The sequence below is a fragment of the Lissotriton vulgaris genome, chromosome 8, assembly GCF_964263255.1.
Source record: "Lissotriton vulgaris chromosome 8, aLisVul1.2, whole genome shotgun sequence".
Lineage (NCBI taxonomy): Eukaryota > Metazoa > Chordata > Amphibia > Caudata > Salamandridae > Lissotriton > Lissotriton vulgaris.
The window spans coordinates 1,355,521,242-1,355,542,538 of record NC_141696.1 but is presented as its reverse complement, the minus strand read 5'-3'; the positions used below and the strand labels follow the sequence as shown (position 1 = coordinate 1,355,542,538).

Below are 21,297 nucleotides of genomic sequence, written 5' to 3'. Positions count from 1 at the left end.
ACTGCACAACTTAGGCCCCACCTACCTGAACAGCAGCATCTCATTCCACCAACCACCCACTCTGACACCTATGCTCTGCAGGATTCCTACTCACACACATCCCACATCCCAAACATACACAGAACTAGATCTGTGGGCGGTCGTTCTCCATTGCTCACTTCACTTCAGAGCCTCCTCTTCTCTTCTTGAATTCTGCAAGAAACTCAAGACCTGGTTATTGAATTAACCCCCCTATTCTTGGGAAAGCTAATCACAGATGCCTGTGCAGTGCCAGCATACCTTCACAGGTGATAGTGTGCTTTTACAAATACTTGTAACACAAACCACTACAATGGATTATTGCAAGAGCCCTTTGTTCCTGCATTAAAATGTAAAGAGGAACACACTGAATGAAAATGAGTACAATTTGTACTTAAGACATTTTCATTGACAAAAGTATAGTGTTAGTTTTTTTTCATTGCAAAGGTACAACAGCCTTGTAAAATGTGGTAGCTAATGGTTAAATAAGTTTCTATACAGATACTGGATCGCTCTTGGGGGCTGATTCATAAAGGTAAACTGAAGGTGAGACTGAAGTCTAACTTTGCGAATTTCGGTATTCACAAAGGGCATTTACGAGTAGTAATGTTACACTTTTGTCTCAGTTTTGGTCTCAGTTAAACTTAAGACCAAAACTTAAGTTTAACTAAGACAAAAGTCTAACTTTACTAGACTCCCCTCCCTCAGGTGCGAGGCAAGGGAGCCCTCAAAATTGGACCCTGGGAAATTTCAGTGGAATAACCTGAGGCGAGTCCTCGACAACTACAGGAGAGACATGAGACACTGAAGGACTCTTCCACTGTCTCTGATGGGCAGGGCTTCTCTTCACAAAGTGATCATTCTGCCTAAGTTACTATATATGCAACAGAATACCCTGTATAAAGTGCCTAAGACATTTTTCAAGGCACTGGATGCATTAATCCGATTCCTGCTATGGGAATGGGGGGATGTGGGGGGTGGGTTATAGCTCCACAAACACTGACCAGGAGCCCATATGAGGGTAGGTGTGGCATTACCTGACCTCTATCTCTATTACTGGGTTGCACAGTTACTTGTTATAATTGACTGGATATTGGCTCCCTTGCCAGGAGCGTGACTGAGTGCAAACATGCATTCTCTAGATGCACATGGGTACATAAGAAAGCTATAAAACCAATTCAGGCCAGACTGTCGTCAATCCCAAACAGATCTGGTGGTCCACATGTGGGCGATAGCTACTGTGAACATGGGCTTAGGGAGGTGATGGGGTGTGCGGCTGACACTGGAGACTGCTGTGAGATTCTGCCATCCTAGGGCATCTCCGAGGACTGGAGTGTAAGAAACAATGCAACATGATTGGGATAATAAAGTTGGAGGACACTTGGGGGCTGCAGGGTCTCCTCTCATTAGAGGAGCTGCAAGGCAGTTCAATCTGACTGCCACTCAGCTCTTTAGATACAGCCCGGTCCAACATTCTCTCTGGGGGTGCAAGAATTTGCTGCACAATGTGGCAGAGGAAACAGGACTAGAATTCAGACTTTTAGCTGCACCATTGCACAAACATGCCAGTTCCCAAATATATCGGACACTGGTGACTAACATCCAACCACCCATCCTTTGATGCACTACAGGGGTAGGTTGGGAGGGATTTAGAGGGTACTGATTGAGGAGGATTTGGGGAGGCGCTTTGCTACCCGAGGTGTCGCCATTAAGTAAAGCTTTAGATTGGTGCAACTAAAAATACTACACCGTGCATACTATAGTAGAACTAGACTCTTCCACGTGGGCAAAGTAGAGGATGATAGATGTTTGCAGGGTTGTGGCCAGAGCGGAATGTTGTTGCATATCCTCTGGGATTGCCCCAGGATATAGACATTCTGGTCACAAGTGCGCCATTGCTTTAATGGCTGTCAGCGAGGAACAGGTGGAATTAACTCAGAAATTGGTTGCGCTGGAATATGGGGGAAAACCAGACTTTTTCCAAATATGTTCTGAAACATTGCTGTTATGGTGGCCAGGAGAGCTATTGCTCGGAATTGGGAGGGAAGGAGCATTCTTCTGTGTTGCAGGGGAGGGTAAATGTAAATGTAAATTGATACTTGTATAGCGCACTACTCACCCGCAAGGGTCTTAAGGCGCTTGTACGAATACCGCTGTGGAACCCATCCTGGCTTTCCCTGTGAGGCGTCCACTCCTGGGCACCCCCAAGGTGGAGGCCAGGCATCCTTAGGGTTGTGGGGGCCGTTGTGGAGATTAAGCAAGCTATTGCCCAGAGTTGCAGAGTGGGACTCCATGATTGGAATAGGCACCGAGGCGAGAATTATCAGGTCCGTGGAATTTTGAGCCCAAGACCCGCCGAGGCGGGAATTGAACCCTGGTCCCGGGCTAGACCTCTGCATCAGGGTCTGCCGCTCTAATCATTGAGCCACACTTAACCACTCCAGTTCCACAGGGTGGAACTGGAGTGGTGTATACAGGCTGAGATTCCGATGTACAAGGCTAGGGGTTGTGACAGGAAACTTGATAAAGTGCGGGAGTCAATGGAGGGAATGCAGGGGATTTCATTGCTTTTGCTAACATTGAAATCTCATGATTTACTGTAATACGATGGGTGTGTCATACCAATGTCACTTTGCTTTTCAGATTGTGTCCAGTGCAAAAATGCAAAGACCAAAATCTATAAAAAATCTAATATTTAGTATTTGACCTACTATGGCATACCATTGAGAGTAAAAAGTTCAATATCCCGAAATGTAATGTTTATGCCAAAATCGCTGCACATTGTGCATAGTGCACCACACAGACTTCTTCCACAGTCACACGCAAAATGCAATCCTGCTGCCATCTTTTAAGTTGAGCTTTATTTTCCATGCAGTTCTTGATGGATTAATAGGGAACATCTATTAAACAAGTCCCTCCAATACCGCCATAGATGTCAGTCAACTACTTCATAACTGTAATGTGTTGCAAATTTTCATTTAATTTTAGATTGACCCTCTGGCCCGGCTTTGCTGTTTCCATCATGCAATTTGAAAACAAGTTGATGCTGAGTGCAGACGTGAGCCACAAAGTCCTTCGCAATGAGACTGTTCTTCAATTCATGGAGGGTCTGTACAGCAAAATGAATGCAGAGCGGTTCATGGAGACCTGCGAAAAGGAGCTGCTGGGGCTGGTTGTTCTGACAAGGTAAACAATTTCTTTTACAGTGTATATGCTAGCACCTCCGTAACTTTAAATGACTTACTGAAACTACAATATAATATTTTCATGACGTGCAGGAATACCATTAGCATCAATATCTGATTCTGCTAAGTTGTTGCTCTTCTTTCCTCATATTCAAGTTCAAGTTCAAGTTCAAGAATTTGTATAGCGCACTACTCACCCAGAGGGTCTCAAGGCGCTTGAGGGAGGGTGGGTGCATTACTTATTGAAAAGCCAGGTTTTTAGCTGTTTTCTGAAGGATAGGTGGTTCTGTGTAAGGCAGAGATGAGTGGGGAGAGAGTTCCAGGTTTTGGCCGCTAAGTGGGAGAAGGATCTTCCTCCCATGGTGGATTTATGGATACGCGGAATTGCGGCGAGGGCTTGATTGGACGATCGTAGTTGGCGGGTGGGTGTGTAGAAGGACAGTCGTGTGTTGAGGCATTCGGGTCCTAGGTCGTAGAGGGCCTTGTGTGCGTGGGTGAGGAGACGGAACGTTATTCTCTTGTTGACGGGAAGCCAGTGGAGTTCTTTCAGGTGACCGGAAATATGAGCTTGACGGGGATGTCCAGTATGAGTCTGGCTGAGGCGTTTTGGATGCGTTGAAGTTTTTTCTGTAGTTTGGCTGTGGTTCCTGCGGTTCCTCATGGCATTTACAATTCTAGTTTTTTACTGCTGTGATGTTTTTTGGGCAAGAAGATGTGGTTCCGGTCTTAGCTTGCTAAAGCTGTCTCCAGCGGCCCAAGTGAAGTGATGGAATAGTTGACAATGGTCCATCATCTTCTCCACCTTTCTCCTCCACTCTTGGGTTTCCATAGATTCGATGGAGGAGGTCGGGGAATTGGTGGTGCTTGCTGACCAGAAGCTCTGTTTCCCTGTTTTAAATGTACAGCTAATAGAGAATTGCTCTGCATACTAAAAACTCCTTAGAGCCCCAGTCAGCACAGGGTCGTCTCACAACTTTCTTGAGCAGAAAGCAAAGACACAGGCCGGGATGAGGATGCATATTCCAGAGCGTAGTGGAGGAGGATGACAGAATGGTAGGTATTTCTTTTATAATATTTGAGCAGAGGAGGGGTGCTTCCATCGCGAGTTGTGGTGGAGGGTTCCATAATGTCAGGTATTTACGTGGAGGGTAGGGTTGTATGTCACATGTTGTACATCTGTTTGGCATTTGGGCCTGCTATAGCTTTTAAGTTATCATTGAGTTCCCTATAAAAAAATGGCTGCTCTTTTTTTAGATGGCCCATTAGCTTCAAGCAGTAACTAATGGAATCGTGTGAAGTATGTAAACAGATTGTTTCTATTCTGTATAAAGTCTAATAACTGTAGATCCATGGATTGGGCAACCGATCTACCAAATATACAATATAGTTCTAATTTGAATTGCTCAACATCACAGAGTAAGGGAATATGTTGTACCTCTAAAGGCACTGACCATGATGCATGGTCTCCAAAAAATGATGATAACATGAACACTAATTTGGCTTCTGGAGTCAGCAGTACTTAAAAGGATGACAACAATATGCAAATTGCACTGAGTTATAAAATGTCCTATTTTTGGAGGATCACAAGTAAAGCATTCACGTTCAGCTAAAGGCAGTTGAGTTGGTGCTTCAAAAGAAGGTGCTGTGGTCACAGGATTTATGGTAGGATGTGCAGTTCCTGGACTGCTATGAGAAGCTTGTCCTGTGTGAGCTGTGGCTGGGAAAATTTGTGCAGACCTGTCGATGATGTGGTCGGCCTGTCAATGTGAGTTCCCTACAACGCCCTGCCCTAACCACTGATTTTCCGTTTTAAATTCTACTATATGTTTTGGTGAGCCTCTATAGCTTGCCCTAAATCTATAAAGGAGTAAGCACCAGAATCCATGACCCCTAGACAGAGAAAGTACATGGGCTTTCCAATCTGTCAAATCTTAGTGCCTCTGCAGGAATGTTCCAGAGATAGGTGATAGTCCATCTCGCCCATCAAAATCTCCTGGAGCTCTGTGTAACAACAACTCAGAGAGATCTGGGGGAAGCGGAATGTGAAGAGAAAAACTGATGACTGGAACCTTGTTTGACATGGATCTTCGTCTAAGTTATGCAGCCTTTGAGTGGTGAAAAAAGAGTCCCCATAATACCAAGTAGAATTCTCTGTTGTCAATAACATATGCCTATTCATATGCTCACTATAGCTCCAGCTTAAGTTCTTTGTGTGTGTGTATGTATATATATATCCATGCGGCGGGGCTTCGGCCCTTTGATGATGCCAGACGGTAATCACCAGCAGAGCAGGAGGGCGTTTCAGGATTTACACGAGGCAGCAGCGCCCAGCAGCTTTTCACGCACACCCACTGGGGGTTTTAATGTTCATTAATGATGCAGCGCTAAGCACCTTACTGAAGGAATACGGATGGACACTACAGGTACCAGAGGGCTTTGCCAGCAGCCACTGGGCGGGTACCTAAGGTTTAAAAATAATGCCCACAATGCTTTGCGCTGTTTCAGGAACTTTGCCTTTGATGAAGTGCATCCCTGCACGAAACGCGCCAGGCGCTTTGAAAGCGTGACATTCTGCTGACCCTGTTGTAGCATCCTGATTAAAAAGCACAAACTTAACCTACCTGAAGGGCGGCTCGTCCTTTTTTTGGGGGCAACTCTGTGTGTTTAATAATTGACGGCTGGCCCAGCCGTGGACGAAGCCCCGCCGCATGGAAGCGGCCCTCTGATGATGCCAGACGGTAATCACCAGCGGAGCAGGAGGGCGTTTCAGGATTTACACGAGGCAGCAGCGCCCAGCAGCTTTTCACGCACACCCACTGGGGGTTTTAATGTTCATTAATGATGCAGCGCTAAGCACCTTACTGAAGGAATACGGATGGACACTACAGGTACCAGAGGGCTTTGCCAGCAGCCACTGGGCGGGTACCTAAGGTTTAAAAATAATGCCCACAATGCTTTGCGCTGTTTCAGGAACTTTGCCTTTGATGAAGTGCATCCCTGCACGAAACGCGTCAGGCGCTTTGAAAGCGTGACATTCTGCTGACCCTGTTGTAGCATCCTGATTAAAAAGCACAAACTTAACCTACCTGAAGGGCGGCTCGTCCTTTTTTTGGGGGCAACTCTGTGTGTTTAATAATTGACGGCTGGCCCAGCCGTGGACGAAGCCCCGCCGCATGGAAGCGGCCCTTTGATGATGCCAGACGGTAATCACCAGCGGAGCAGGAGGGCGTTTCAGGATTTACACGAGGCAGCAGCGCCCAGCAGCTTTTCACGCACACCCACTGGGGGTTTTAATGTTCATTAATGATGCAGCGCTAAGCACCTTACTGAAGGAATACGGATGGACACTACAGGTACCAGAGGGCTTTGCCAGCAGCCACTGGGCGGGTACCTAAGGTTTAAAAATAATGCCCACAATGCTTTGCGCTGTTTCAGGAACTTTGCCTTTGATGAAGTGCATCCCTGCACGAAACGCGTCAGGCGCTTTGAAAGCGTGACATTCTGCTGACCCTGTTGTAGCATCCTGATTAAAAAGCACAAACTTAACCTACCTGAAGGGCGGCTCGTCCTTTTTTTGGGGGCAACTCTGTGTGTTTAATAATTGACGGCTGGCCCAGCCGTGGACGAAGCCCCGCCGCATGGAAGCGGCCCTTTGATGATGCCAGACGGTAATCACCAGCGGAGCAGGAGGGCGTTTCAGGATTTACACGAGGCAGCAGCGCCCAGCAGCTTTTCACGCACACCCACTGGGGGTTTTAATGTTCATTAATGATGCAGCGCTAAGCACCTTACTGAAGGAATACGGATGGACACTACAGGTACCAGAGGGCTTTGCCAGCAGCCACTGGGCGGGTACCTAAGGTTTAAAAATAATGCCCACAATGCTTTGCGCTGTTTCAGGAACTTTGCCTTTGATGAAGTGCATCCCTGCACGAAACGCGTCAGGCGCTTTGAAAGCGTGACATTCTGCTGACCCTGTTGTAGCATCCTGATTAAAAAGCACAAACTTAACCTACCTGAAGGGCGGCTCGTCCTTTTTTTGGGGGCAACTCTGTGTGTTTAATAATTGACGGCTGGCCCAGCCGTGGACGAAGCCCCGCCGCATGGAAGCGGCCCTTTGATGATGCCAGACGGTAATCACCAGCGGAGCAGGAGGGCGTTTCAGGATTTACACGAGGCAGCAGCGCCCAGCAGCTTTTCACGCACACCCACTGGGGGTTTTAATGTTCATTAATGATGCAGCGCTAAGCACCTTACTGAAGGAATACGGATGGACACTACAGGTACCAGAGGGCTTTGCCAGCAGCCACTGGGCGGGTACCTAAGGTTTAAAAATAATGCCCACAATGCTTTGCGCTGTTTCAGGAACTTTGCCTTTGATGAAGTGCATCCCTGCACGAAACGCGTCAGGCGCTTTGAAAGCGTGACATTCTGCTGACCCTGTTGTAGCATCCTGATTAAAAAGCACAAACTTAACCTACCTGAAGGGCGGCTAGTCCTTTTTTTGGGGGCAACTCTGTGTGTTTAATAATTGACGGCTGGCCCAGCCGTGGACGAAGCCCCGCCGCATGGAAGCGGCCCTTTGATGATGCCAGACGGTAATCACCAGCGGAGCAGGAGGGCGTTTCAGGATTTACACGAGGCAGCAGCGCCCAGCAGCTTTTCACGCACACCCACTGGGGGTTTTAATGTTCATTAATGATGCAGCGCTAAGCACCTTACTGAAGGAATACGGATGGACACTACAGGTACCAGAGGGCTTTGCCAGCAGCCACTGGGCGGGTACCTAAGGTTTAAAAAGAATGCCCACAATGCTTTGCGCTGTTTCAGGAACTTTGCCTTTGATGAAGTGCATCCCTGCACGAAACGCGCCAGGCGCTTTGAAAGCGTGACATTCTGCTGACCCTGTTGTAGCATCCTGATTAAAAAGCACAAACTTAACCTACCTGAAGGGCGGCTCGTCCTTTTTTTGGGGGCAACTCTGTGTGTTTAATAATTGACGGCTGGCCCAGCCGTGGACGAAGCCCCGCCGCATGGAAGCGGCCCTCTGATGATGCCAGACGGTAATCACCAGCGGAGCAGGAGGGCGTTTCAGGATTTACACGAGGCAGCAGCGCCCAGCAGCTTTTCACGCACACCCACTGGGGGTTTTAATGTTCATTAATGATGCAGCGCTAAGCACCTTACTGAAGGAATACGGATGGACACTACAGGTACCAGAGGGCTTTGCCAGCAGCCACTGGGCGGGTACCTAAGGTTTAAAAATAATGCCCACAATGCTTTGCGCTGTTTCAGGAACTTTGCCTTTGATGAAGTGCATCCCTGCACGAAACGCGTCAGGCGCTTTGAAAGCGTGACATTCTGCTGACCCTGTTGTAGCATCCTGATTAAAAAGCACAAACTTAACCTACCTGAAGGGCGGCTCGTCCTTTTTTTGGGGGCAACTCTGTGTGTTTAATAATTGACGGCTGGCCCAGCCGTGGACGAAGCCCCGCCGCATGGAAGCGGCCCTTTGATGATGCCAGACGGTAATCACCAGCGGAGCAGGAGGGCGTTTCAGGATTTACACGAGGCAGCAGCGCCCAGCAGCTTTTCACGCACACCCACTGGGGGTTTTAATGTTCATTAATGATGCAGCGCTAAGCACCTTACTGAAGGAATACGGATTGACACTACAGGTACCAGAGGGCTTTGCCAGCAGCCACTGGGCGGGTACCTAAGGTTTAAAAATAATGCCCACAATGCTTTGCGCTGTTTCAGGAACTTTGCCTTTGATGAAGTGCATCCCTGCACGAAACGCGTCAGGCGCTTTGAAAGCGTGACATTCTGCTGACCCTGTTGTAGCATCCTGATTAAAAAGCACAAACTTAACCTACCTGAAGGGCGGCTCGTCCTTTTTTTGGGGGCAACTCTATGTGTTTAATAATTGACGGCTGGCCCATCCGTGGACGAAGCCCCGCCGCATGGAAGCGGCCCTTTGATGATGCCAGACGGTAATCACCAGCGGAGCAGGAGGGCGTTTCAGGATTTACACGAGGCAGCAGCGCCCAGCAGCTTTTCACGCACACCCACTGGGGGTTTTAATGTTCATTAATGATGCAGCGCTAAGCACCTTACTGAAGGAATACGGATGGACACTACAGGTACAAGAGGGCTTTGCCAGCAGCCACTGGGCGGGTACCTAAGGTTTAAAAATAATGCCCACAATGCTTTGCGCTGTTTCAGGAACTTTGCCTTTGATGAAGTGCATCCCTGCACGAAACGCGTCAGGCGCTTTGAAAGCGTGACATTCTGCTGACCCTGTTGTAGCATCCTGATTAAAAAGCACAAACTTAACCTACCTGAAGGGCGGCTCGTCCTCTTTTTGGGGGCAACTCTGTGTGTTTAATAATTGACGGCTGGCCCAGCCGTGGACGAAGCCCCGCCGCATGGAAGCGGCCCTTTGATGATGCCAGACGGTAATCACCAGCGGAGCAGGAGGGCGTTTCAGGATTTACACGAGGCAGCAGCGCCCAGCAGCTTTTCACGCACACCCACTGGGGGTTTTAATGTTCATTAATGATGCAGCGCTAAGCACCTTACTGAAGGAATACGAATGGACACTACAGGTACCAGAGGGCTTTGCCAGCAGCCACTGGGCGGGTACCTAAGGTTTAAAAATAATGCCCACAATGCTTTGCGCTGTTTCAGGAACTTTGCCTTTGATGAAGTGCATCCCTGCACGAAACGCGTCAGGCGCTTTGAAAGCGTGACATTCTGCTGACCCTGTTGTAGCATCCTGATTAAAAAGCACAAACTTAACCTACCTGAAGGGCGGCTCGTCCTTTTTTTGGGGGCAACTCTGTGTGTTTAATAATTGACGGCTGGCCCAGCCGTGGACGAAGCCCCGCCGCATGGAAGCGGCCCTTTGATGATGCCAGACGGTAATCACCAGCGGAGCAGGAGGGCGTTTCAGGATTTACACGAGGCAGCAGCGCCCAGCAGCTTTTCACGCACACCCACTGGGGGTTTTAATGTTCATTAATGATGCAGCGCTAAGCACCTTACTGAAGGAATACGGATGGACACTACAGGTACCAGAGGGCTTTGCCAGCAGCCACTGGGCGGGTACCTAAGGTTTAAAAATAATGCCCACAATGCTTTGCGCTGTTTCAGGAACTTTGCCTTTGATGAAGTGCATCCCTGCACGAAACGCGTCAGGCGCTTTGAAAGCGTGACATTCTGCTGACCCTGTTGTAGCATCCTGATTAAAAAGCACAAACTTAACCTACCTGAAGGGCGGCTCGTCCTTTTTTTGGGGGCAACTCTGTGTGTTTAATAATTGACGGCTGGCCCAGCCGTGGACGAAGCCCCGCCGCATGGAAGCGGCCCTTTGATGATGCCAGACGGTAATCACCAGCGGAGCAGGAGGGCGTTTCAGGATTTACACGAGGCAGCAGCGCCCAGCAGCTTTTCACGCACACCCACTGGGGGTTTTAATGTTCATTAATGATGCAGCGCTAAGCACCTTACTGAAGGAATACGGATGGACACTACAGGTACCAGAGGGCTTTGCCAGCAGCCACTGGGCGGGTACCTAAGGTTTAAAAATAATGCCCACAATGCTTTGCGCTGTTTCTGGAACTTTGCCTTTGATGAAGTGCATCCCTGCACGAAACGCGTCAGGCGCTTTGAAAGCGTGACATTCTGCTGACCCTGTTGTAGCATCCTGATTAAAAAGCACAAACTTAACCTACCTGAAGGGCGGCTCGTCCTTTTTTTGGGGGCAACTCTGTGTGTTTAATAATTGACGGCTGGCCCAGCCGTGGACGAAGCCCCGCCGCATGGAAGCGGCCCTTTGATGATGCCAGACGGTAATCACCAGCGGAGCAGGAGGGCGTTTCAGGATTTACACGAGGCAGCAGCGCCCAGCAGCTTTTCACGCACACCCACTGGGGGTTTTAATGTTCATTAATGATGCAGCGCTAAGCACCTTACTGAAGGAATACGGATGGACACTACAGGTACCAGAGGGCTTTGCCAGCAGCCACTGGGCGGGTACCTAAGGTTTAAAAATAATGCCCACAATGCTTTGCGCTGTTTCAGGAACTTTGCCTTTGATGAAGTGCATCCCTGCACGAAACGCGTCAGGCGCTTTGAAAGCGTGACATTCTGCTGACCCTGTTGTAGCATCCTGATTAAAAAGCACAAACTTAACCTACCTGAAGGGCGGCTCGTCCTTTTTTTGGGGGCAACTCTGTGTGTTTAATAATTGACGGCTGGCCCAGCCGTGGACGAAGCCCCGCCGCATGGAAGCGGCCCTTTGATGATGCCAGACGGTAATCACCAGCGGAGCAGGAGGGCGTTTCAGGATTTACACGAGGCAGCAGCGCCCAGCAGCTTTTCACGCACACCCACTGGGGGTTTTAATGTTCATTAATGATGCAGCGCTAAGCACCTTACTGAAGGAATACGGATGGACACTACAGGTACCAGAGGGCTTTGCCAGCAGCCACTGGGCGGGTACCTAAGGTTTAAAAATAATGCCCACAATGCTTTGCGCTGTTTCAGGAACTTTGCCTTTGATGAAGTGCATCCCTGCACGAAACGCGTCAGGCGCTTTGAAAGCGTGACATTCTGCTGACCCTGTTGTAGCATCCTGATTAAAAAGCACAAACTTAACCTACCTGAAGGGCGGCTCGTCCTTTTTTTGGCGGCAACTCTGTGTGTTTAATAATTGACGGCTGGCCCAGCCGTGGACGAAGCCCCGCCGCATGGAAGCGGCCCTTTGATGATGCCAGACGGTAATCACCAGCGGAGCAGGAGGGCGTTTCAGGATTTACACGAGGCAGCAGCGCCCAGCAGCTTTTCACGCACACCCACTGGGGGTTTTAATGTTCATTAATGATGCAGCGCTAAGCACCTTACTGAAGGAATACGGATGGACACTACAGGTACCAGAGGGCTTTGCCAGCAGCCACTGGGCGGGTACCTAAGGTTTAAAAATAATGCCCACAATGCTTTGCGCTGTTTCAGGAACTTTGCCTTTGATGAAGTGCATCCCTGCACGAAACGCGTCAGGCGCTTTGAAAGCGTGACATTCTGCTGACCCTGTTGTAGCATCCTGATTAAAAAGCACAAACTTAACCTACCTGAAGGGCGGCTCGTCCTTTTTTTGGGGGCAACTCTGTGTGTTTAATAATTGACGGCTGGCCCAGCGTGGACGAAGCCCCGCCGCATGGAAGCGGCCCTTTGATGATGCCAGACGGTAATCACCAGCGGAGCAGAAGGGCGTTTCAGGATTTACACGAGGCAGCAGCGCCCAGCAGCTTTTCACGCACACCCACTGGGGGTTTTAATGTTCATTAATGATGCAGCGCTAAGCACCTTACTGAAGGAATACGGATGGACACTACAGGTACCAGAGGGCTTTGCCAGCAGCCACTGGGCGGGTACCTAAGGTTTAAAAATAATGCCCACAATGCTTTGCGCTGTTTCAGGAACTTTGCCTTTGATGAAGTGCATCCCTGCACGAAACGCGTCAGGCGCTTTGAAAGCGTGACATTCTGCTGACCCTATTGTAGCATCCTGATTAAAAAGCACAAACTTAACCTACCTGAAGGGCGGCTCGTCCTTTTTTTGGGGGCAACTCTGTGTGTTTAATAATTGACGGCTGGCCCAGCCGTGGACGAAGCCCCGCCGCATGGAAGCGGCCCTTTGATGATGCCAGACGGTAATCACAAGCGGAGCAGGAGGGCGTTTCAGGATTTACACGAGGCAGCAGCGCCCAGCAGCTTTTCACGCACACCCACTGGGGGTTTTAATGTTCATTAATGATGCAGCGCTAAGCACCTTACTGAAGGAATACGGATGGACACTACAGGTACCAGAGGGCTTTGCCAGCAGCCACTGGGCGGGTACCTAAGGTTTAAAAATAATGCCCACAATGCTTTGCGCTGTTTCAGGAACTTTGCCTTTGATGAAGTGCATCCCTGCACGAAACGCGTCAGGCGCTTTGAAAGCGTGACATTCTGCTGACCCTGTTGTAGCATCCTGATTAAAAAGCACAAACTTAACCTACCTGAAGGGCGGCTCGTCCTTTTTTTGGGGGCAACTCTGTGTGTTTAATATATATATATATATATATATATGTATATATATATATATATATATATATATATATATATATATATATGATTTCTCCAAAAGGACTACAGAGTAAACAAACGCGTTTCGGCGCAAGCCTTCGTCAGTGTCAATGACACTAAGCACATGACCCAACTTAAAGCTCCTACGTGGTAGTAGACATCAGCAATCAGCAATATATATAGCACAAGTAATTGAAAAAAACAATCTCTATCCTTTACTCAAATGGCATATATACAAGACCAAATACAGCCAAATGAGTGTCTTAAAACAGTACCAGAAGCCAAAAACAGGCTTGCAGTAGAAAGATAGTGACTTCATCACAGCAACTCAGAGATAATGAAAATAATGATTCAAACTTCCATAGGATCTGTTACAACACAATCCTATCATGCACTTAATGGCTTTTGGAAAATCAAATCTTCCTGTAGATTGTTACAGCACAATCCACTAACTTGAAATGTGTTCTCAAAATATCCAACAAGTAACTGAAGACAAAAGGGACCTGGGTGCAGTATTCTACTTCTGTGAAAATCCAACAGAGATGGAGATCTTTTACACAGTCATTTGGAAGCACTGACAATATAATATGCTGGGCATTTCCCTGTGTACTTTAAAGCCAAACATGGCCCTCATGCAGGAAGTCTCAGGAAATCCCAGGAAACTACCAGATCTCGCTATATTATGGCTACCATTTTGGATTGGGAATAAGTCCTAAATTAAACTTCATATGTTTGTCCTCCATGTTGGTACAGGAAACAAACACTGTCGAGTTTATAGATCTTCCATAGTCGTTGGTGCTAATATATGCTGTCAACAAGTAAAGAGAATGACAACATATACTCCACAACAATTGGTAATGCTGTCTGCCCATGGTAGCCCATGTTACTACTTGTAACATATCCTCCTCTATGTGCAGTGATTAAAGTTAATGTTATTGTTATTTCTAAAGTGCTTGTGCACCCAAAGGTTACATGTTGCTGATGTTACTTATGCATGAAGAGATGCTTAAAGCTAAAAGCCAAATCATGTAGCCTACCCAATCCAATCGGGGGCAGTGCTCTATCTGTGCTCTTGAGATAATGGCTTGTTTGAACACACATGTTTTCAGTGCTATTCCAAGAGATTCCAGGTCAGGTTTAGAGCAAAGGTCAGGCAGGAGAGAATTCCATTTCAACAGAGCTACGCTATGGAGTCTGTACCCGCCATATCAAACTGTTTTAAACCATGGTATTTGGAGCAGATTTGTAGAGTGTAGAGTCATTGAGGGAATACATTTGGAGATTCGTTTTTTTATACAGCTTGGTGAGCTAAACCATGAATGGCTTTAAAAACAAGATAGCATGTTTTGAAATGTCTTCATTATTTTTTGGCAGACAATCAGGTTTTTTCAAGAGGGGGTAGTATGAGACTTCCTGGGTAGTTTAAATACCATCAAGGCAGCAGCATTTTGTATCAACTGTAATTTAGCTGGGAATCCCAAGATAAATGTAGCTGGCATTGTTCAACGGAGATCCAACTACAGTAGACATGATCCTCTTCAATGCTTCCACTGAAAAAATGAGCATGTCGTTTCCTAACGGTTCAAAGAATAAACACCCACTTTGAAACAACTGTATTAATATATGGTCTCAAGAATAATATGTTGTCTACAGTTACTCCTAAACCCATCTCTTGTGGCTAGTACTTTTGGATCCAAAGCAACAGACTGTCCTTCAATACTACTTTTTCAGTTGTATCAGGGTTCATCTTTAGTTGGTTCTCCCTCATTTATCCGCAGATAAAACTCAGTGTCCTAAAAGTTGCATAAAGATGGGGGGATAATTCAGATGCTTGATGGACTCTGCATTCTACCTCTATCCTTTCAGCTGTATCTGGCGACAGCCGTACCACTTGTGTTCTATTTTCTAAGTAGGATTCAGGCCATATGTAAGGATGTACCAATAAAACCCAGAGCTTTGACACTTTGCAATAACATGTTATGGTCAACATTGTCGAAAGTTTGGGACAGATATAGCAGTACGGGTACAGGTGTCACACCTGTACCTAGGTCTGCTCTCAGGTTATCAATAAGATTAATCTATTATCTACATGAGGGAATTGCTTAGTTTTTTTCGTTAATATAAAAAAAAAAATGAAATAGGAGCTAATACAGCTCATTCGTACACCCTTGGCTAATTTAACATTTTCTGTGCATTCATCCTTAGAACTGAATCAAACTCTTGTAGATAGATCGATATCTAAGGCTGTTCTCAAATCCATGAATGCCAGCTGCAGTGAGGCCTTTTTAATATGGTGTACTTCTCAATACAGAGATGAGGATAAAGGCATTGTTCTATAGTACACAGCCCAGTCCTAAATACATATTGTAGGCCTGAGAAGGTGCACTTTTCCTCTGATTATCACAAAACCCTTTCCATGATGATTCTGCCGGCTAATCAAAGAGATTGCGAGGTAACAACATGGGTTGCCCCTATTTCCTTTCTTAAACACCGGGATGGTTATCGATTGGGATCAAGATACCGGAATTGTGGATTTACTAGCAACATTTAGAACACTGGTGACAATCGTGGCCAATAGATCTATGATATTTTTAATAAGATCGATGGGAGCACCGTCTGGACCTGCCACTTTCATAGCTGGACTACTAATGATGGCCTCTTTTACCTCAAGAAAGGGAAATACCATACTTGTCCTCGTCTGTAGAATACTTAAATTAAGAGCAGATATGCAAGCTTCAGCACATATGGTATGAACATTTGTAATTCAGACATCTGGTGTCAGTCTAAGATGGGATTCATATTAGAAATAAAAAACATTGGAAGTTATGAGTTTCCAAAAAGGACAACAATTTATGTTAGAAATGGCTGCAAGAACATCTTCCCAGGTCTTGTCTTTTTAATTCATTTTTCTTAAAATTGATGAACCCTCTTTCCACTGTAACCTGCATGGTACTACTTCTTCCTTATTTCTTGGGAATCAGTGAGAGCATGTCCAAAACAAATTTCTGCCTGTGAACATGAATAATTAAATCACTTATTGAATTTGGAACAAGGAAGAACCAGGTAGTACTTCTAAATAGATATTAACAGAGTCACCAATACTTTAACAGGAAACAAAAACCAAAAGGTCAGTTGATACCAAAAAGTTATAAATGTCACTCGAATTTAGTATTTTACGAGTATTAGCAGCTCTCGCTTCAATCGCCAGAAGCCATGTATGGATACGGTCAAAAGTAGGTTCCAGAACTGTAACAATATAGGGTAGAAACTTATTGACCATCATATTGTGAATAACTGAAAGGGAAGAGTTATTGACTATAGGGCTAGCATCAGCAGAAGATAATATTTGCAGGTTTTGGTAGTGTCATCTCTACATACACAGCTGCTAAAATCTTCTACAACTGGGGTTGTAATCTCAAAATCATCCTTCACTTCAATGATTAGAAGCATTTATAATGCAGGGATTAGAAGCTAGCACAGAGCCACTTTTTCCTGATCTTTTAGATAATGTTTTATCAGAGCTGAGTCTGGTGGCTTAGTGGACTAATGTGTCAACTGTTGGGGTCTGTGTTCGACCTCATGATCAAAGGTTCTAATCCCAGCAGGTCCACTCAGCCTTTCATCAGTCTGAGGTCGATACAAAGAGTACTATTGCGTTGGGTAACAATAAACATCTGTTATTCAGCACCGAGATACCCTTGGGTGAACGTGCGCTTTACAAATACATGTTATATTTATGTTAATTAAAATATCCAAAGAAATGTGAGATAAACCGTGCATATAGCTCTCAAGACACTTTTCAGATTCAACAACTGACTTCACGAGGTAAACAGGAGTGAATTGATGAAGAAGGTGGTTGTTTCTTATTGTATGTTGAAGAGAGACGCTGGATGCTTTTCTCCAACCAATGATGGGGGGAGGTCTAAAAAATATAAAGATATCATCGGTGGCCCAGCCTCTTCCTAGCTCTGAGGGGTGCGGACAGGCTGGAAACAGCCCCTGTTGTCCAAAATGCTCATTATAGCGCCACCTCCTCGCTCTCCTCCAGCAGGTAGGCAGTCAGACAAAAAATGCAGGGCAGCCTGGGAGGTGTAGTTCTGTCTGTCCAAGCGGATCATTGGTTCCTAGAATTCCGCGCTACGGCAGCGCAGAGCAACAAGCTTCATAGGCTTCTTCCTTCTTCCCGCAGAAGGCAGGAGGACAAAGATGCAAGGCAGCCTGGGAGTTGTAGTACTGCCCTCTCAGGCGGGACAGGAGCCACTGAGACCCTCTGTCCAGTCAGAGCTGTATCTTACAAAGATAAATCTTTGTGTAAAGGTGGGAAATATAAGGCAATCAAAATGCCACCCCACAGAACGCAATAAAGTCTTCACTCTTTTTTGAGCAAGGGGTGACCTCTCCCATCATGTGTGAGTTCTGTTTTTTTCATGCCAGCCCCACAGGCCTTGTCCCAGCCCTGCTTCCCTCCGCAGCCTGCATCCAGCCCTGCTTCCCTCCGCAGCCTGCATCTGAATGGCTGCATGCAGTACGTCTACAGTGGACCTGAAGCTTTAGAAATGCTGCAGACTGGAAACAAAGTATTGTTCATTGTATCTCCCGTTGAATGACTGCAGCGCGGATACATTTGCTTCAGGGAGCACGTGCTACCTTGAGCCAGTGGTTTTGAAACGCTGAGAATTGGAGACAAAATATCAATCGTTTTTGTCTTCACTAAAATGACTACAGTCGCAGCTTCAGAGAGGATTGAAACAAAGTAGCAGCAGAGGGTACTCAGAGCTCGGCTTGAACATGCAACAGGCGGGGATGGGTGGGAAATACTGATACAAAGTACCCCCTCCCAGCTAATTCACTGAGGGCCTTCAGAGACCAGCCTTACTTTGAAATAAAAGGCTCCTGCTGCAAGTGGCACGGTGCAACTGTGCTGTTTTCGGCGTTATAAGCAGGGTTTCCAATGAGATGCGTCCTACCCCTCTGACCGAGGCGGAACTGGCGGAATGTGTGGGCCGACCTCTGGGTTTACTGTACATCTTAGAGCATGGAAGTCCTGAATCTTTGGAGTGTCCCGTAACAAGGCCCCGTCAGCTCTTCGGGCGCGCACAAGCTCGCAGCGAGTCCCCAGCCTGAAAGCTCCTGACTGGTTCCTGGGGACAAGGCGTAAAGCTGGCCTTGAAAAATGCTGATACTAGGCCCTGCTGCTTTGTGTCACAGGTTAGTAATACAGTGAACCCCGCTGCCTCGTCTCTTTCTAATGAACACAAGAAATGGTAAAGGCCAAAAGTCAGCAGTCAAAGTTAGACCTATTGGCCTTATCAATGCTTGTTTTTTTTGCAGTAGACATTAGTAGGAACCGGGGCTACAAACAAGAAATAATGTTCCTGCATGGCCATGTAAATGAAATATTTACATTGAGCAGACGGCATTGGGGTCTGGTGAAACGTCTGGAAAGTTGGGAGCTTCATTGTATCAGTCAGTCAAAGTCTGACTGACTGACTGACATTGTATCAGGCCAGAGAGAGGCCTTGCACTGCGTGCACAAGTGAAAGATGGCTGATCCCTGAAAGGAGGGTGTTTGTTAGTTCGTTCCTTAGAGTGCACATCACATGCACTAGAATGTTTTTATTTCCAAAAGTAAATGCATTCTGAAATGAGATGCACATTGTAATTAATCAGTATTTCCCAGATAGAGAATATGCATCAGCAGAAAGAAGACATGGCCCATCATAGCCCTGTTTTGCATCTGTTGCTGATACTGCCATTGTGATTGATGTGGTCTGAGGTCCCAAGAGCAGAGACAGGGGTAGCAAGAGCAGAGCCAGGGGTCGCAGCTGCCACCCTGGCAATCCCTTCCCCTCCACACCCGTTGCATCGACAACCTACTAGCTTTCCGCAGAGCTATCAAAACTCATCTCTTTCCCCCCCTGTAGGTCTCCCTCTTTTCTCTACTCAGCTGGTTGTGTTATGGTTCTAGCGCCGGGACGCCCCGTTGCTGGGGCAGCTGTTTGCGCTTTACAAAATGCTTAACATAACATAACATAACATAAATGATGTCCATTCCAGGCAGGCTCTTGTACTAAAAGACTTATGTCTTTCTCCCTTAAGACAACTCTCAGCCTTTATGTAGGTAATGGCCTGAATGGTGTGAGAGACACAAAGAAAAGCTGTTGGGCCTGAATTTTGAACAGGCAGTGTTGTACTTGGCCCAAGACTCAACATACTGTGCTGGAGTCAGGGCACTGGGGACTGTCAGAACAAGAGTCGTTACTTTTTGAATGTTTTTTCCCCACAATTGAATGGTTCTAAAATCTAGGCTAAACAAATACCAATTTGTCCTATTTGACTTCGGCCTTTTGAAGCATGCTGCTAATGTAACATGCCCTGGCTCAGCTCCACTCTATCTTGCCTTTTCTTTAAGTATCATCCATGCCATTTGTTTGCAGTGTGTCTTTTTTAAATAAATGAAAATATTTTATTTTTATGCTTAGATACAACAACAAAACTTACAGAATCGATGACATAGATTGGTCTATAAACCCAACAAAAACATTTAAGAAAAGCGATGGCACCGAAATATCATATGTAGATTACTACAAAAACGTAAGTTGTTAACAGGGAAAGGAGTTCAGAATACTCTTTCTCTTTTCTTTCTTTTTTTTACTTGTTTGTTGATGAACACATGAACTCAGTAACCCACAATATGTGTTTTTTTGCTTGGTTAAATTATGCTCCAAGTTCCTTGTGTACACAGTCTTCCAGTAAATGTTAATTTTTTTATGCATTATTATTATGCTCTCCTTATTGAATCTTTCATGTATTTTTTTTAAAGGTGCATGAAAGATTAACCTGAGGTGAGGGGCCTTGTTTGTTGTGCTCACTATAAAACCACATCTAATCCACCCTGCGTGGGGTACGGGGAAGCAGGAGTTTCTGAGCCTCAGGGTATGGGTATGCATGTGGTACTTTAGTGGCAAGGAAAACAGAAAAGAATGCTTGGTTTCTTTATAAAAGCTTCCATTAGTCAGCGCTTCTTCCAGACATGCTTTACACAGGACTATAAGCAGTAATTGGTGTGGTGGTTCAGTATTTAATAAACTAGAGTATGCACTGCTCAAGGTCTGAACTGGGCAGGATTGGAGAGGGGCGAGGAGGAGAGGATCTTCATCAGAACCTTTCCTAGTCTAGGGGCCGGATCCTCTGATATTCCAGAAGATTGCCTGCAAGTCTTCCACTCTCTTTCCTTATCTCAACCTAGGTGACTTTAAATAGGGTTCTACTTTATTTGGCAATGTAAAGAATACAAGAACTGTTTTCCTCATCCTAATGCTAATAGTGGACGATAACCTAATCAGTCACAGTAGCTGCCCTTTTTCAATGGGGCTGAACTAGATGCTGTGCACTGGCCTAGAGGGTAGTTATAAAATGCTTCAGTGTTGCAGCATAGGACCCAGGCAATAATTTATCTTCCTTCTTGTGGAATCAACTGGACCATGTTCATGACTTTGGAATTCCCACCTCTTCTTGTAGTTTCGGTTTCCAGATTCTTGCTTTGCTTTATCTGGCTTGCTGACTCTGGGTGAAACCACAATACACACATAGGCACACACATAAACAAACACACTTATTCGAGGTTCCTGGGTGGGTACACTAGTAATATCGTTTGTATATATACTAAAATATTCCTGTTTGTCTGTAATCGCCAGCTGGTGGTTCCTACCTCGAAACCTTTCCAGTACTAGTGGAGTGGTGTACATTGTCCTTCGCCACGTACCTAACCTTTGGGCCCGGGCCGTGGGCAGGCCAGTGCATGCCCGTCAGAGCTCAGAGGAGGCTGGGCAACCTCCGTTTCACCTGACCACATATTAAGGTACTGTGCCCGCCACCCCCGTACCTGTGCTGCCTGCAATCCCTGTCCCTGCACTGCCTGTGTCCCTGCTCCTGCGCTGCCTGCTGTCTCTGCGCTGCCTGCTGGC

At 46.5% G+C, this 21,297-nt stretch overlaps 1 protein-coding gene across 1 annotated transcript in view; it reads left to right on the top strand.

Moving 5' to 3' along the window:
- Positions 1–21,297, top strand: part of PIWIL4 (piwi like RNA-mediated gene silencing 4) — a 376,427-nt gene that overhangs the window by 139,163 nt on the left and 215,967 nt on the right. The window contains exons 8-9 of the mRNA XM_086933498.1: positions 3,007–3,204; positions 19,813–19,924. Of these exons, the coding sequence (XP_086789624.1) occupies positions 3,007–3,204; positions 19,813–19,924 (310 nt within the window). The remainder of the gene's footprint in view (positions 1–3,006; positions 3,205–19,812; positions 19,925–21,297) is intronic.